We start from the raw sequence: 15,334 nt of genomic DNA on the forward strand, positions 1-15,334 counted from the left end.
ATGTATTTATATTGTGCATTTATGTATGTCCTATGTTTTTTTTTCATGTATGGAATGATCTGTCTGGACTCTAGGCAGAACAATACTTTCACTATACCTCGGTACATGTGACAAAAAACAAATCCAATCCAATGTCTATGATGCCCCTCGGTGAGCAAAAATGACTCTGGAAGGAGCTCTTTGGTCAATGGGAAGAGGCGATTGAAGAAGAACCTTGCAGTGACCTTCACTGAGTTACATAGCAGAGAGTGGTTACTGCAATCGATTCCTCTCCCTCAAGTATAGTGAGGAGCACAGCATCCCTGAGATCCCCCAGCATGCATTTTCTTCCCAGATGAGAGTTATCAGATTGTGCAGCTGTGCCAGGAGTGTATCTCCGCTGTGTTTCAGAATTTAGACAAGGATTCCATATATTCCAGAGGCTTTATTGTGTTTCAGCGGTCAAATGTTTTTTTCAACTTTGTTTCACATCAGTATGGTGCCAAGACTAAGCTGGGTGGAATTTTGAGGAATGGAGTTGAAGTTGTTCAAGTCAGTCTTGGTTGAAGAATTCTTCAACGTTCTCTCCAACCATCATTTACTGCCTTCCTGTCCTTGATGAGCTCTTCGCCATGCTTGGTTCTCAAAGGTGTAGATCCTCGAGTGCTTCGGCCATTGATCATCTTGACAGCACAATAAACTGTGCATATCATTGGTCACTGTGGGTTGTTGAAGCTCCTGCGCTCTTTCTACTTAGTATTTGTTCCATGTGCTGGGGATTTTATGGTGTACTGTTGACTTCAGAGTCCTGTAGAAGTACTGTTTTTGTCTTGAGTTGTGGTGATGTTGCCCATCTGCAAGAGCTTTCCCTACTCCTTCCTTGCCAATCACACCCGTTCAGAGATTCACATCTTTCCTGAGTCTGTATTCAAATCTCCAAGGAGGATCAGTTTATCGCCTGCTGGGACTTGGGTTAGTGATTACTCAGGGTTGGCATAGAATCCCTCCTTGGCCCCCTCGGTTGCTTCAAGTGTAGGAATGATGACAATGGCATGTTGATTGCTCATTCGGATGTGACGGACAGTTATGAGACGCTCGCTTATCACACATGGGGAGGTGCTGAGCTGCCGCACAAACAAATTTTTGATGGTCAAGCCCACCCAATGGAGGCGATCATAGAATCATAGAATTTACAGTGCAGAAGGAGGCCATTCGACCCACCAAGTTTGCACCGGAAAGAGCATCCTACCCAAGCCCACACCTCCACCCCATTCCCGTAACCCAGTAATCCCACCTAACCTTTTTGGACACTAAGGACAATTTAGCACGGGGAATCCACCTCACCCCTGCACATCTTTGGACTGTGGGAGGAAAATGGAGCACGGGAGGAAACCCACGCAAACACGGGGAGAACATGCAGACTCCACACAGACAGCGGCCCAAGCAGGGAATCGAACCTGGGACCCTGGAGCTGTGAAGCAACTGTGCTAACTACTGTGCGACCATACTGCTCTACTGATGGTAATGTAGTGGTAATGCCGCTGCACTAATAATCCAGAGGCCTACGCTAATGCTCTGGGTGCACAGGTTCAAATCCCAAAATGGCAGCTGATGGAATTTGAATTCAATTAGTAAAAATGTAGCATTGAGAGCTAGTCTCAGTAATGGTGACCATGGAACCATCATTGATTCTCAGAAAAACCCATCTAGTTTTCTCACGTACTTCAGGAAAAGAACTTTGCCACCATTCCCCGGTCTGGTCTACATGTGACACCAGATCCACAGTAGTATGGTTGACTCTTACCTATGCTCTGAAATATCTTAGCGGGTCATTCTGTTCAAGAACGGTTAGGGATGTGCAATAAATGTTGACCATACCAGCGACACCCCATGAAAGAAACTGGATTGTCCCTCTTCTGGAAGACTGTTCCAGAAAAAAGTGTACCTGTTTCTTTGGTCTTTTTGGTGACCTTGTCCTGCATATTGTGTCTCACTTCTGGAGGCAACGTCAATGACAAGGTGCCTGAGTTCACGAACTATGATGGTGGTGTAGCACTTGGGTCTGTCATTGTTGGCCTTGTCCATGAGGATCCTGATGTCCCAGGTCACAAACTTAATTTTGGTGAGTGGAAGATGCCTGTCTCGACAGAGTTGTGCCGTGGTCCAAGTGGGGTCCATGATGATTGGAACCTGTGCTCTGTTGTCAAACATTATCACAGTATATACAGACCTGTATAATACAATGCGTTGTTTATTGCCTCGTGTTTTAGGTTAGAAAAGGGCAGTGTGTACTAAACCACGAGGCACTCTGAAACAATGGACACTCACAAACTACCACCAACTTTCAATGTGACAAGCCCTTTCACAATTAAAAACACAGGACAGCCTGTTGTAAAGCTAGTCTCAGAAACTATCACTGAGTCAAGATCACTGGTACTTGTCCTTCCTTGGAGCTCGCTTTCTTCCTGCTTCCAAAATATTAGGAGGCTAGTGTCTGCAGGTCAGCATATGCCAGCAGCCAGTTTTGTGAATGAAACGGCTCCTGTGGAAAGGGGAACTCTTTACTAATGTCCGTCGCAACAAAGACCACTCCATCTCTGGGATTGTATGTTTTGATGGCTGTATCCCCAAGGAAAGAACAGCTCTTTGATGGATGCTGGATAAAGACCGTCCCATTCTATTATAAGTGCTAACAGAACATTTAGTGACCATTTGAAAATAAGGACACCAGTCCCTAAAGTGTCAGTAATTTACAGGTTTCACTGTGTTTGCATTTAGCTCAGCAGGTTTCTGTATTGTAATTAAATGTAATTATCATTGACCAAAATAAAACAACAAACTTTCAAGAGATCACAAAATCAAAATGTAATGTGGTTTACTCTTAAATGCCTTCAGGGATGGGCAACAAATGCTGGTCTGGCCAGCGACAGCCACACCCCATGAACGAATAAAGAGGAAAAAAAAAAGTTTCTATATGATCACTTTGCACAAGTTTTTAAAATTTTACTTACGTTTGTTATTTTATTGGCCGCTTGATCTCACTGAATCTGACCCAAGTTAAGAGCTGTGTTTTCTCTGAAGTGAACCCGCTGCTAAAGTTCTTGATGTTTGTGCAATAATGTACCTGTAGACCTACTTTATTCCTTTCTTTCTGTAGAGCCTCTCAGGCTACATGACACCTGTTGGGCCTGAGCTTTCGCAACTAACAGAAATGAGGCGTGTGAGTAACTCACTGTGCACATGTTAACAGGGCTGCCTGCTTTAAACATTCTGCTAACCATTGCTTTTTCTTCCCATTGTCTGTGAATTTCTTCTAGTTGTTACGCCTGTTGTGAGCCAGTGCATGTTAGATGTTATCAAGCTCTGAAATGATCTGGTCACTCGTTACCTTTGTGGGTATAAACTTGTATTCAGTTTTGGTTTTGACAAGATACCCTGTCATGACTAAGTGAAGGAGTTGTACAATGTAATGTCCCATACAGGCCCCCTCACATAAAACATTCATATTTAAACTGGCAGTCGCTTACATCGGCTAAAAAAGTGATAATAGCCATTATTCAATTACATGAACATAAATGTCAAAGTTGGGCAGCACAGTGGCGCAGAGGATTAGCCCTGCTGCCTCACGGCACCGAGGTCCCAGGTTCGAACCTGGCTCTGGGTCACCGTCCGTGTGGAGTTCGCACATTCTCCCCGTGTTTGCATGGGTTTCGCCCCCACAACCCAAAGATGTGCAGGCTAGGTGGATTGGCCACGCTAAAGTGCCCCATTAATTGGAAAAAAAATGAATTGGGTACTCTAAATTTAAAAAATAAATAAATAAAAAATAAATGTCAAAGTTGTTGCTTATCGTGTGTTAATTGCTCTTCTATTTTCTTCAAAAACGGCTGTGTTTATTCACCAGTTCACATCTTGTTTAGGTTTAGGTGCACTGAAAGCAAAGCTAGTTATGTTGCTTTGAATCTTGATTAGTTTCTTCAGTTATGACCTATATAGTCCACTAATACAGTGCACTTGCATATAATACATACATGTAGATATCATCTCAGTCCCAGGATGTCGCTATAGGAATTCCTCAGAGTAACTGTACTAGGCCCAATCATCTTCAGTTGCTTCATCAATGACGCTTCTTCCATCATAAAAGCAGAAGTGTGGATTTTCACTGATGATTCAGCATCATTTACAACTCTTCAGATGCTGAAGCAGGTTGTGTCCATGTGCAGCAAGACCCGGACAACATTCAGACTTGGATTAATTTAGGTGGCAAGTAATGTTCATGCTATACATTTGCCAGGCAATGATTGTCTTCAACGAGAGAGAATCTAACCATCTCCCCATGGTATTCAATAACATTACCATCACTGAATCCCCACTATCAACATTCTGGGGCTTACCATTGACCAGAGACTTAGCCATAAAAATATTGTGGCTACAAGAGCAGGTCAGAGACTGGGAATTCTGAGGCAAGTAACTTACCTCCATTTCTTCCCAAACCAAATACTCTCAACATGCCTGGCTGAATGTAGCTCCAGCAACTTTCAAGAAGCTCGACACCATGCAGGGCAAAGCCACCCACTTAATTGGTACCCCATCAACCAACTTAAACACCTCCCCTTACATCATCACTGGCACACAGTGGCAATGTGTACCATTTACAAGATGCACTGCAACAACTCACCAAGGCTCTTTTGACAGCACCTCCTTCCAAATCCTGATCTCTACCAGATATCTAAGGATAAGGGCATTAGACACATGGGAACACCACTGTTTGCCACACACCACCCTGACTTGGAAGTAATTTGCCATTCCTTCACTCACTGGGTAAAAGTCCTGGAACTGCCTCCCTCCCAGCACTGTGGGTGTACCATGGTCAGCAGCGGTTCAAAAAAGTAGCTCATCGCCATCTCTGGAGGACAATTAGGGAAAGACAATAAAACCTGACCTAACCAGCGATGCCCATATCTAATGAAAGAATAAAAAAATACATTGGCACAGTCACAGGAATCTTGCCACCTCTCATCCTCCTCTAACCTCCTGTATTATGGGTGTGTTGGTAATCCCTATGTAAGTTTGTCTGCCCTGATGTTCCGTTTACAAGTGAAAACTCCTAATTACAACCAAAGCGGTTTTAGCACAGCTGTTGCCCTTGCCGCTATGTATAACGGATATCATAGAATTCCTACAGTGCAGAAGGAGGCCATTCGGCCCATCGATTCTGCACCGACCCTCTGAAAGAGCACCCCATCCAGGCCCACACCCCCGCCCTTCCCCACAACCTCATAACCCACCTAATAGCAGGTGCTCTGAAATTTGCCAGACAGCCCTCAGTTTCAGCAAGCAATAATAATTCAGCGCTTCCACGCTTCAGCAATATCCAGTAAGCCCAGTTGGAAGGAAGGGTAGGGGATAGTCAGATAGATTTGTGGGTGTCCGGTAAGGACCTGATCAAATTTAGTTGTAGTATTCCCATTGTCATATGGCACGCCAGCACTATCATCATTCAGACAACAGGCTACTTGGGTAAGGTATAGAAGGATTGCTATTGACCGTGGAAAAATACTTTAGCATGTCAGTGTGGAAAAATACTTTAGCATGTCAGTGTCTTTAGAATGGAGGAAAGAAATGTATCTATGTTTCTGGATGAGTAATTCAGCGAACACAAATACAAATCCTACTACGGATATGAAGTTTATTTTTTATGAAATCTATTAATACACAATAGGGAACAGTAAAAAGTGACCAGAAGCTGTCTCATTGGTTGTGTCCAACTGCTTCATCATATCAGACTGAGAAGGTATATGAAGTCTAATATTTTGGTCTCACACCTCATATGTTGCATTGCATAAAACACCCACCATATACAGTGGGGACTGCATGCAGTCAGTACTTATAAGAGAAATTTTGATACTCTAATATTGTGATTCTTTGTTGTGGGTCCCTATAGTTGTGGTTTTTGAGGGTTAGTGGAGAAATAGACTCTGCCAGTGTTGTTGGTTGAAGCTCCTTGAAAGCATCGTAATGGTGAGTCTCAACGACTCTTTCTGTCTTTTCCTCCTTGTGGATATGTTTTGAGAGTGGATGAGATGCAGCCAATTGTGTTGTTCTATTAGCAACGGTCCGCTAGAATGATGAAACAGATCCTAGGGACTCAGTGACCTATAAAGTGAAACCACGTTTCCCAGAGAGAGCCTTGACTCGATGTGCAGCGTAAGAAAGGATTGCATGACTATTTTGTACTGATGCTTATAGATCCTGTAAGGTGCCTGGTATGCTTTTGCAATCTAGCTCCTGCCCCTTTAATTTGTATGTTATTAATGTTTCCTCTTACTCCACTGTTGTACGAGTGTTAAAAAGCAGTAGCTTAATGTGTGGTTGAGTTGAATAAAGCCTCAGTTCAGATGTTTCAAAGATGCTCTGGAGGTAAAAGTTAAATTCTACGATGGGTTAGAGGAGAATATTGCAATTTTGAGGAACAATTTGGAGCTATCCTAACCAACATGTCCATTCCTGTTGTAAGTTCCCCACAACATGGAAATGAAAATGAAATGAAAATCGCTTATTGTCACGAGTAGGCTTCAATGAAGTTACCATGAAAAGCCCCTAGTCGCCACATTCCGGCGCCTGTACGGGGAGGCTGGTACGGGAATCGAACCGTGCTGCTGGCCTGCCTTGGTCTGCTTTAAAAGCCAGCGACTTAGCCCAGTGTGCTAAACCAGCCCCAACCAACCATTGCAGTGTTAGTGCAAACCTGACTGTCACTGGTGAATTAGTTACTTTGGGCATGGATTGTGAATGGGTCAGATCTTGTTCCCAAGGCACAGCATTGCATTGCAACTTGGTAATTTGCCCCGTAGAACCCAGATAATTTTATTTCAAACTAGGTGCCATTGTTTGAACATACTGCAGAATTGAAGCCTTTGTTTGTGAGTGGGCAGAGTACTTGTCATTCAGAATTAGAGAAAAAATAGTTTAGAGGTTTATAATCATCTCTTGTTATGTAATTGGTTTCATTTATTAAGGAGTCTCGGGCAGCACGGTGGCACAGTGGTTAGCGCTGCTGCCTCACGGCGCTGAGGTCCAGGTTCGATCCCGGCTCTGGGTCACTACCGTGTGGAATTTGTGTGGGTTTCACCCCTACAACACAAAGATGTGCAGAGTAGGTGGATTGGAGACTCTAAATTGTCCCTTAATTGGAAAAAATTAATTGGATGCACTAAATTTATAAAAAAAGACTTTATTAAGGAGTGTAGCTTGCTGAACTGTTAGTGTTGGAGCCATTTACAAGTATGGCCTGTACTGTGCAAATGTGGAGGCCTCAGAGGCTTATTAGGATTTACTTGCTGTTGTGCCTCTGCATAAATACCCGAATTTGCTTGGATCCATGCCTAACATTGTTTGGCTATATTATTCAATACAATGTTACCCATGCGTTAGCATTTTGGGAATGGTCAGTACAAGACACCTGGCTGCTTTCGTCCTGCTTTAAATTGAGCACTAACGCTAGTGCTTTACTGATGATCCATTGCAGCATTGTGTGTTGTCCTCTGCTCAGTGTTTTTTGGATCCTGGCTTTCCACAGAATTTGAACTCAGATTAAAATCTGGGTCTAGGCAAAATAGTCTACAAGGTCATTTTAACCATGCTGTTATCACCCTGAATGTGCAGCAGTAATCAAGAGCACTAGTGTTCCTGAAGGGCAGTTATGTGATTGATTTCTTCACAATGCTGCTTCACAGAGCTTGGAGATCTGAAGGTTTGTTTTGAATGTTAGATAAAAGCCCTTGCCCTCAACAATTTCATTTTGTGCTGAAAGCAGATTTTTCTGTTTTTTTAGGGTTTCAGATTGCAGATATACAAACTGTAAAACTAACCGCTAACAGAAGGAGACTATTCATCCATTGTACCTGTACCGGCTGTCTGATAGACCTACCTTAGTCTCACATCCCTGCTTTCGCCATAGCAGTGGAAGTGTTTTTCTTTTATAATATATATTATATATAATTTTTCAGGCAGTGCATAGCAGATCACAAAAACTTGTGGAGTAAATTAAATCTCCCTGACTTTTTTTGCCAATCGTCTTAACATTTGTGCCATTGGGTTACCAACCCTCCTGTTCTCTCTTTTTAATCTTACAATCCCTTATTAAATTTTGAACACCTTTTGTTAAATCTCAATTAAACCTTCTCCTTCATGTTTTCCCTTTTTCTCTGGGAAAGTACCTGCCAGTCACTGCTCGTACATCATGCCATACGTGGGAGCTTGTCGGAATTTTGAGGGATTATTGTGCAGTCTGCGCTTTATGCCTTTAACTCCGTTTCTTTTTCCCTTGTTTGAAATTTTATTTAAGAATTTGCTTTTAAACTGTAATTTGTGTTCTGCTTTGCAAGAAAGTATCCTGCAGTGCTGCAACACATGCTGCCATGTAAATCAGAGTCACTTCTTTCTTTAGGGACCGTGGTATTGGATTCACTTTGCAATGAGTTGCACTAATGTCAGTATGCGTCCTGGGAACTTTGTGTCATGCTCTACGATTGCCATTCCTTGACATAGGACAGATTGCTATTGGGCTTCCTTGAACTAGGCAACCTCATCACATGCTGCAATGGCTCACCTTCACTGATCCATGCCAAACCTGACTGCTAAAGATGCTTTTGGCTGAAGGACCGTTTGGTGCTAGTAAGATAGCAAATTTAAGTGTAATCTAAATAGTGCAAATTGTCAAAATAAATATCCCTTGCCTATAGCACCTGCAGTCATTAATCAGGGCCAAGCCCCATATGGCATAACATATATAATCCAAACGTCCAGGGTTAAAGAGAGCTTCAGCTGCAATAACCTGCATTGCTGTGAGGATGGGAGACAGAGGTGAAAGGCAGATTATATGTTGACCCAAAGTATTCCGTAGTGATCCTGGAGTATTGATTTATCAGACTTGTGTGCTTTCATAATGTACCAGAACATATGTTCAGTGAGCAAAATATAGAGCAATGACCTTCGTGTAATTGCATCTTTTTTGTCTGTGGTGTGCTTATTTGCCCTCTCAACTTGATGTTTCCTTTGCAAAACAGAACCTCGGTTTTAAATCATTGCCAGTAATTGCACCAGATTGAAATTCTGAATGGAGTAGGTGATCAAGAGACTTTTCAATTGGCAGAACCACATTGGCTTAAGTCCAGATGAAAGCGAGCGTGCAACTGCTGGGCCATTGAGTTTTCTTTTTGTTTTATTAAAAATCCCTCCTGCATTTTGCCAATTGCGATACTTGTGAGAGACTAGACATTTAATCATGAGAGTCATTACATCTGAGCCAAAAACTCTCCTGTTGTCACAACTGCAAGTTTTTTGGGATCAGAATAGGCTGATTTATTTAATTTTGTGGTGGTCAGGCGTGCTTCGACAAACAATGGTTTACCTATTGCCAACTCGGGGCAGCATGGCACAAACCAGGGATTGATGAAATGAAATGAAATGAAATGAAAATTGCTAATTGTTACAAGTAGGCTTCAAATTAAGTTACTGTGAAAAGCCCCTTGTCGCCACATTCCAGTGCCTGTTCGGGGAGGCGGGTACAGGAATTAAACCCGGACTGCGGGCCTTGTTCTGCCTTACAAGCCAGCTGTTTATCCCACTCTGCTAAACCAGCCCCTATAATGGAACTTAGAGTAGTTTCACACTGGGCAGCACTTCATCTATTGTACCATCTTGGCACTTGGTTCTTCTTCAAAGAAAACATTGTTTGAAGTGGAAGATGTGCCATGATAATACACTTTATCACCCTTTCGGCTGCTGTTCCATTGTATGGTTGGATGTTGCCAGTACGCAATCTTTTACCAACTCCTGCCGCATCACTGCTTTGCACCCTCTGATATTTTGTTTCCTCCTTCCCACCCAACTCTCCTTGATGTCACATTGCTGGATCTCCCACCAAGAATTTGGTGAGTCACTAATGACTAGGAACTGAACAGAAATAGCCATGTTATAAACTGAGTGGCTGCCAGATTAGAAATTGGGTACTCTGCTGTTGAATGACTTGCCTTCTGAAGCCCTCAAAAACTTCCCGCTATCTACAAGGCTCACATCAGGAGTGTGATGAAATATTGGCTACTTGCCTGGATGGTGCAGCCGGAACAACATTCAAGCAACCAATCACTGTCCAGGATCCTGGTGTTCATTTGGTTGGTGCATCTGCCACTGAACTCATTATTCATTCTTTCCATCACTGGTCCTATAGAATCATAGAATTTACAGTGCAGAAGGAGGCCATTCAGCCCATCGAGTCTGCACCGGCTCTTGGAAAGAGCACCCTACCCAAGTCCACACCTCCACCCCCTCCCCATAACCCAGCAACCCCACCCGACACTAAGGGCAATTTTGGACACTAAGGGCAATTTAGCCTGGCCAATCCACCTAACCTGCACATCTTTGGACTGTGGGAGGAAACCGGAGCACCCGGAGGAAACCCACGCACACACGGGGAGAACATGCAGACTCCGCACAGACAGTGACCCAAGCCGGGAATCAAACCTGGGAACCTGGAGCTGTGAAGCAATTGTGCTAACCACTATGCTACCATGCTGCCCTACGTGGCAGCATCTCACCATGGTTACTTTGACAGTGCCTTCTCTCCCTGTGACCTGCACCACTGATGAGAACAAAAGCAGCAAGGTTGTGGGAACACCATCTCCTTCAGGTTGCATATCATTCTGATATTGACATGTATAATCCCTGGATTCCTGCCTAATCATTACAAGGACTGCAGAGGTTGAAGGACTTTCACTGCCACCTGGACAATTAAAGATGGGCAAGAATTAGGGCAGCACGGTAGCACAAGTGGATAGCACCATGGCTTCACAGTGCCAGGGTCCCAGGTTTGATTCCCTGCTGGGTCACTGTCTGTGTGGAGTCTGCGCGTTTTCCCTGTATCTGCGTGGGTTTCCTCCGGGTGCTCCGGTTTCCTCCCACCGGCCAAAGACGTCCAGGTTAGGTGGATTGGCCAAGATAAATTGCCCTTAGTGACCAAAAAAGTTAGGAGGGGCTATTGGGTTATGGGGATAGGGTGCAAGTGAGGGCTTAAGTGGTTCGGTCCGGACTCGATGGTACAAATGGCTTCTTTCTGCACTGTATGTTCTATGTTCTTTAATTGCAGCCTTGCCAACACAGACCAGGCCTTGAGATGAGCATCTATTTCAGCATATTCAGCCTAGTCTGTAATTGAAGTAGCCACTGTCCCTTTTTATGTACCAAAACGAAGGGTTTCAAACCGAAGGAACCGAAAGGTTCAGCAGGTCAGGCACCATCAGTGGGGAGGGAAATGGATGCAATGTTTTGAGTCCATGTGACTTTGTTTCTTTCTCCACAAATGCTGCCAGACTTGCTGAACTTTTCCAGCATTTTCTATTTTTATTCCTTTTTAATGTTGTTGGTCTGGATTAAAGAAGTAAATAGTCTACAAGTTTGAGAACTTAAGTTGAAGTGGTCTCTGAGTGTGAGGCTGCAGTCTCTGCTTTTTGCCATCAGAAGGAGCTCTTGAGTTGAAGCACTGTAACTCACTGGGAGCCTCTAGCGTTGCAAAGCTGATACTACAATAACCTCACACTAAGCAGGACTGTATTACCCAGCTCGGGCTTCAGAGTCACTTATCTGTTCAAAATAGGTGAAAAGCAGAATGATGATGGAAATTTGAAATAACAACAGAAGGTGCTGAAAATTCTCAGCAGTTCTGGCAGAATCTGTGGAGGAGAAACAGAATTAATGTTCCATTACCCTAAAACGTTAGCTCTGTTTCTCTCCCCACAGATACTGCCAGACCCGCTGAGCGTACTCCAGCATTTTCTGTTTTTAGTCAAAATAACTTGTTCAGCTACTGGCAAATGTATGTTTTTAACTTATTCTGTGATTGATACATATATATATATATATATATTTAAAATATGTCTTTATCTTTGCCTTCTTTACAATGGGTATTTCTATTTGTTCTCCCAATAGGATAGCACGAGTTCGATTGGCTCAGGAGATTTCACTGGCATCAAAGAGCTGGATGCAATTAGCAATGAAATCAGCGAACTGCAAAGGTGAGCATTTCATTAATGGCAACTGCACCCAATCAGATTGGGAAAAGGTATCTCTCAGCTTCAGGATCAAACAATCTCACAAGCGAGAAATGCACAGCTATTTGAAATACAAATCTACTGAAAACTACTTCATGTGCTTTTTCAAGTGAATTATCACAGAGGTTTAAAAACAGCATTTGGGTTCACCCCAAAGTCATTGCATGGCGTGGTACTGAATTGCATAGACTGGGCAGGCGCCAGGTTTGATTGCTGGGTTAGCCTGCTTAGGGCTCACTCACATTCAGAATAAAGAGTGGTGACTCGGGTGAGGGGACGTGGAGCGTGTAGATATTTTCCAGCACAAAATAGTAGGTTAGCAGGCAGATAGCTCCCAAGGAGAGCCCGATAATATTCTCCTCAACCACTACCCTAGTCAAACTGTAGCCATACAATTACTCCCTGTGCAACTGAACAAACGGTAACAATAAAGTCTGAGCCCCTTGAGGTTAGGGAGGAGTGGGTAGTTGAAGAAGGTCCATTTTGGTGGAGAGGAGAAGCCAGAAGTTAGCTTCGTGTCACTGGATGGTATTTGAGTGGTGGGTGGTTTAATGATAGAGAGCAGGATCTAATGATGCTTCAAGCTTTCCAACCAGACCTGGAGATTAATGCTTAAACCAGTTGTCCACCAAAGATGTTCAGATCTGTGTCGCTTGAAGACTGTGGAGATTTATTTATTTTTTATTTATTCATGGGATGTGAGCATCACTGGCTAGGCATGCAATTACTGCCCCTCCCTAATTCCCCTTGTTCAGAGGGCAGTTAAAGGACGACCATATTTCTGTGGGTCAGGAGTCACACATAGGCCAGACCAGGTAAGGACGACAGATTTCCTTCTCTGAAGGACATTTGTGAACCAGGTGGGTTTTCACAACAGTTAACAATGTTTTAATGGTTCGACTTCTAATTCCAGATTATTATTGAATTCAAATTTCACCATCTGCTGTAGTGGGATTTTAACCCAGATCCGTAGAGCATTGCCCTGGGTCTCTAGATCCCCAGTCCAGTGATATTACCACTATGCGACCATCTCCCCATTTATTGTTAATGGGATGTGGGTGTCACTGGAAAGGCCGGTGTGCCAAAACAAAATACTGCTGATGTTGGAAATTGGAAATAAAAATTGAATTAAGAAAAAAATTAATTTAGAGTATCCAATTCTTTTATTTTTCAATTACGGGGCAATTTAGCGTGGCCAATTCATCTACCCTGCACATCCTTTTGGGTTGTGGGGGTGAGACCCCCTCAGACACGGGGAGAATGATCAAACTCCACACGGGACAGTGACACAGGGCCAGGATCGAACCCGGTCCGTGGCACTGTAAGGCAGCAGTGCTAACCACTGGGCCACCGTGTGGCCACATAAAAACCGAAATTGCTGGCAATACTCAAGTAAAGTAGTATCTATGAAGAGAGAAGCAGAGTTAAGGTTTTATGTCAATGACCTTTTATCAGAGCTGGGAACAGGTAAAAATGTAATAGATTTTAAGCAAGTGAAAGGGGACAAGGTGGATAAAGGACATGAGGGAAGGCCTGCGATAGGGTGACGGACAGAACAGATTAAAAGACAGGAAAGGATCGAGAATGAGAGGGCATAGTTTTAAAGTAATTGGCAAAAGAAGCAAAACTGAGATGAGAAAAACCTTTTTCACGCAGTGAGTGGTTATGGTCTGGAATGTACTGCCTGAGATTGTGGTGGGGGCAGGTTCAATCGAAGCATTCGAAAGGGATTTAGACTCTCTAAAAATAACAAATGTGCAGATTTCTGGGTAGAAAGGGGTGAATAGCACTAAGAGAAGTGCTCATTTTGTGAGCCAGTACAGACATAGTGGGCCAAGTGACCTTCATCACTGTAACAATTCTGAGATTCCCTTTATTGGGACACTGTATCCGCTTTGCAGAAAAATCTGAAATTTTCCTTATCTGAAGAACCTGAAATTTTCCTTAAGGGAACCTATACAGTATTTTTCTGTGATCTAGTGTGATCTGAGAGTAGGCATAAATAGGTCCTTTTTAGTTGGCAGGATGTAACGAGTGGTGTGTAACAGGGTTCAATGCTGGAGCCTTAATGTTTTACAATTTATATGTGTGCTTTGGATGAATGGACTGAAGGTATGATTACTAAATTTGCTGATGATACAAAGATAGGTAGGAAAGTAAATTGTGAAGAGGACATGAGGCTACAAAAGGATGTAGATAGGTTAGGTGAGTGGGCAAAGATCTGACAAATGGAGAATAATGTGGGCAAATGTGAAATCCTTCATTTTGGAAGGAAGAATAAAAAATAAGCATATCTGATGAGAGATGGCAGAGTTCTGAGGTGCTGAGGGGTCTGGGTGCTCTGGTGCATGAATCACAGAAGGTTAGTATGCAGGTACAACAAATAATTAGGAAAGCTAATAGAATGTTATCCGATACTGGAAGGAGAATTAAATATAAAAATAGGAAGGTTATGCTTCAGTTACACAGGGCATTGGTGAGACCACATCTGGAATACTGTGTACAGTTTTGGTCTCATTATTTGACAAAGGATGTATATGTGATCAGGACAATTCAGAGATTTACTAAATTAATACCTGGAATGGGTGGGTTGTCTTATGAGGGAAGGTTAGGTTTGTATCGACTGGAGTTTCGAAGAGTAAGAGGCAACTTGATTGAAACATATTGACAGGGTGGATTTGGAGAGGATGTTTCCTCCTATGGAAGAATCTAGAACTAGGGGTCACTGTTTAAAAATAAGAAGACACCTATTTCAAACAGAGATGAGAAATTTGTTTTCCTCAAAGGATGGTCAGTTTCTGGAATTCTCCTCCTTAAAAGGTGGTGGAGGCAGAATCTTTGAGCGTTTTTAAGGCAGAGGTTGGATTGGATTGGATTTGTTTATTGTCACGTGTACCGAGGTACAGTGAAAAGTATTTTTCGGCAAGCAGCTCAACAGATCATTCAGTACATGGAAGAAAAGGGAATTAAACAAAATTCAAGAAAATACATAATAGGGCAACACAAGATATACAATGTAACTACATAAGCATTGGCATCGGTTGAAGCATACAGGGTGTAGTGTTAATGAGGTCAGTCAATAAGAGGGTCATTTAGGAGTCTGGTGACAGTGGGGAAGAAGCTGTTTTTGAGTCTGTTCGTGCGTGTTCTCAGACTTCTGAATCTCCTGCCCAATGGAAGAAGTTGGAAAAGTGAGTAAGCCGGGTGGGACGGATCCTTGATTATGCTGCCCGCTTTCCCCCGGCAGC

General features: G+C 43.1%; 1 protein-coding gene across 6 annotated transcripts in view; it reads left to right on the plus strand.

The window, feature by feature from the left end:
• Positions 1 to 15,334, plus strand: part of eps15l1a (epidermal growth factor receptor pathway substrate 15-like 1a) — a 584,484-nt gene that overhangs the window by 225,674 nt on the left and 343,476 nt on the right. For 5 of the 6 annotated variants that reach the window (XM_038777805.1, XM_038777809.1, XM_038777810.1 and 2 more), the window contains exons 12-13: positions 3,137 to 3,199; positions 11,965 to 12,050. In XM_038777805.1, the coding sequence (XP_038633733.1) occupies positions 3,137 to 3,199; positions 11,965 to 12,050 (149 nt within the window). The remainder of the gene's footprint in view (positions 1 to 3,136; positions 3,200 to 11,964; positions 12,051 to 15,334) is intronic. The other variant, XM_038777808.1, reaches the window with a different exon arrangement.

The sequence above is a fragment of the Scyliorhinus canicula genome, chromosome 18, assembly GCF_902713615.1.
Source record: "Scyliorhinus canicula chromosome 18, sScyCan1.1, whole genome shotgun sequence".
In the NCBI taxonomy this organism is placed as follows: domain Eukaryota; kingdom Metazoa; phylum Chordata; class Chondrichthyes; order Carcharhiniformes; family Scyliorhinidae; genus Scyliorhinus; species Scyliorhinus canicula.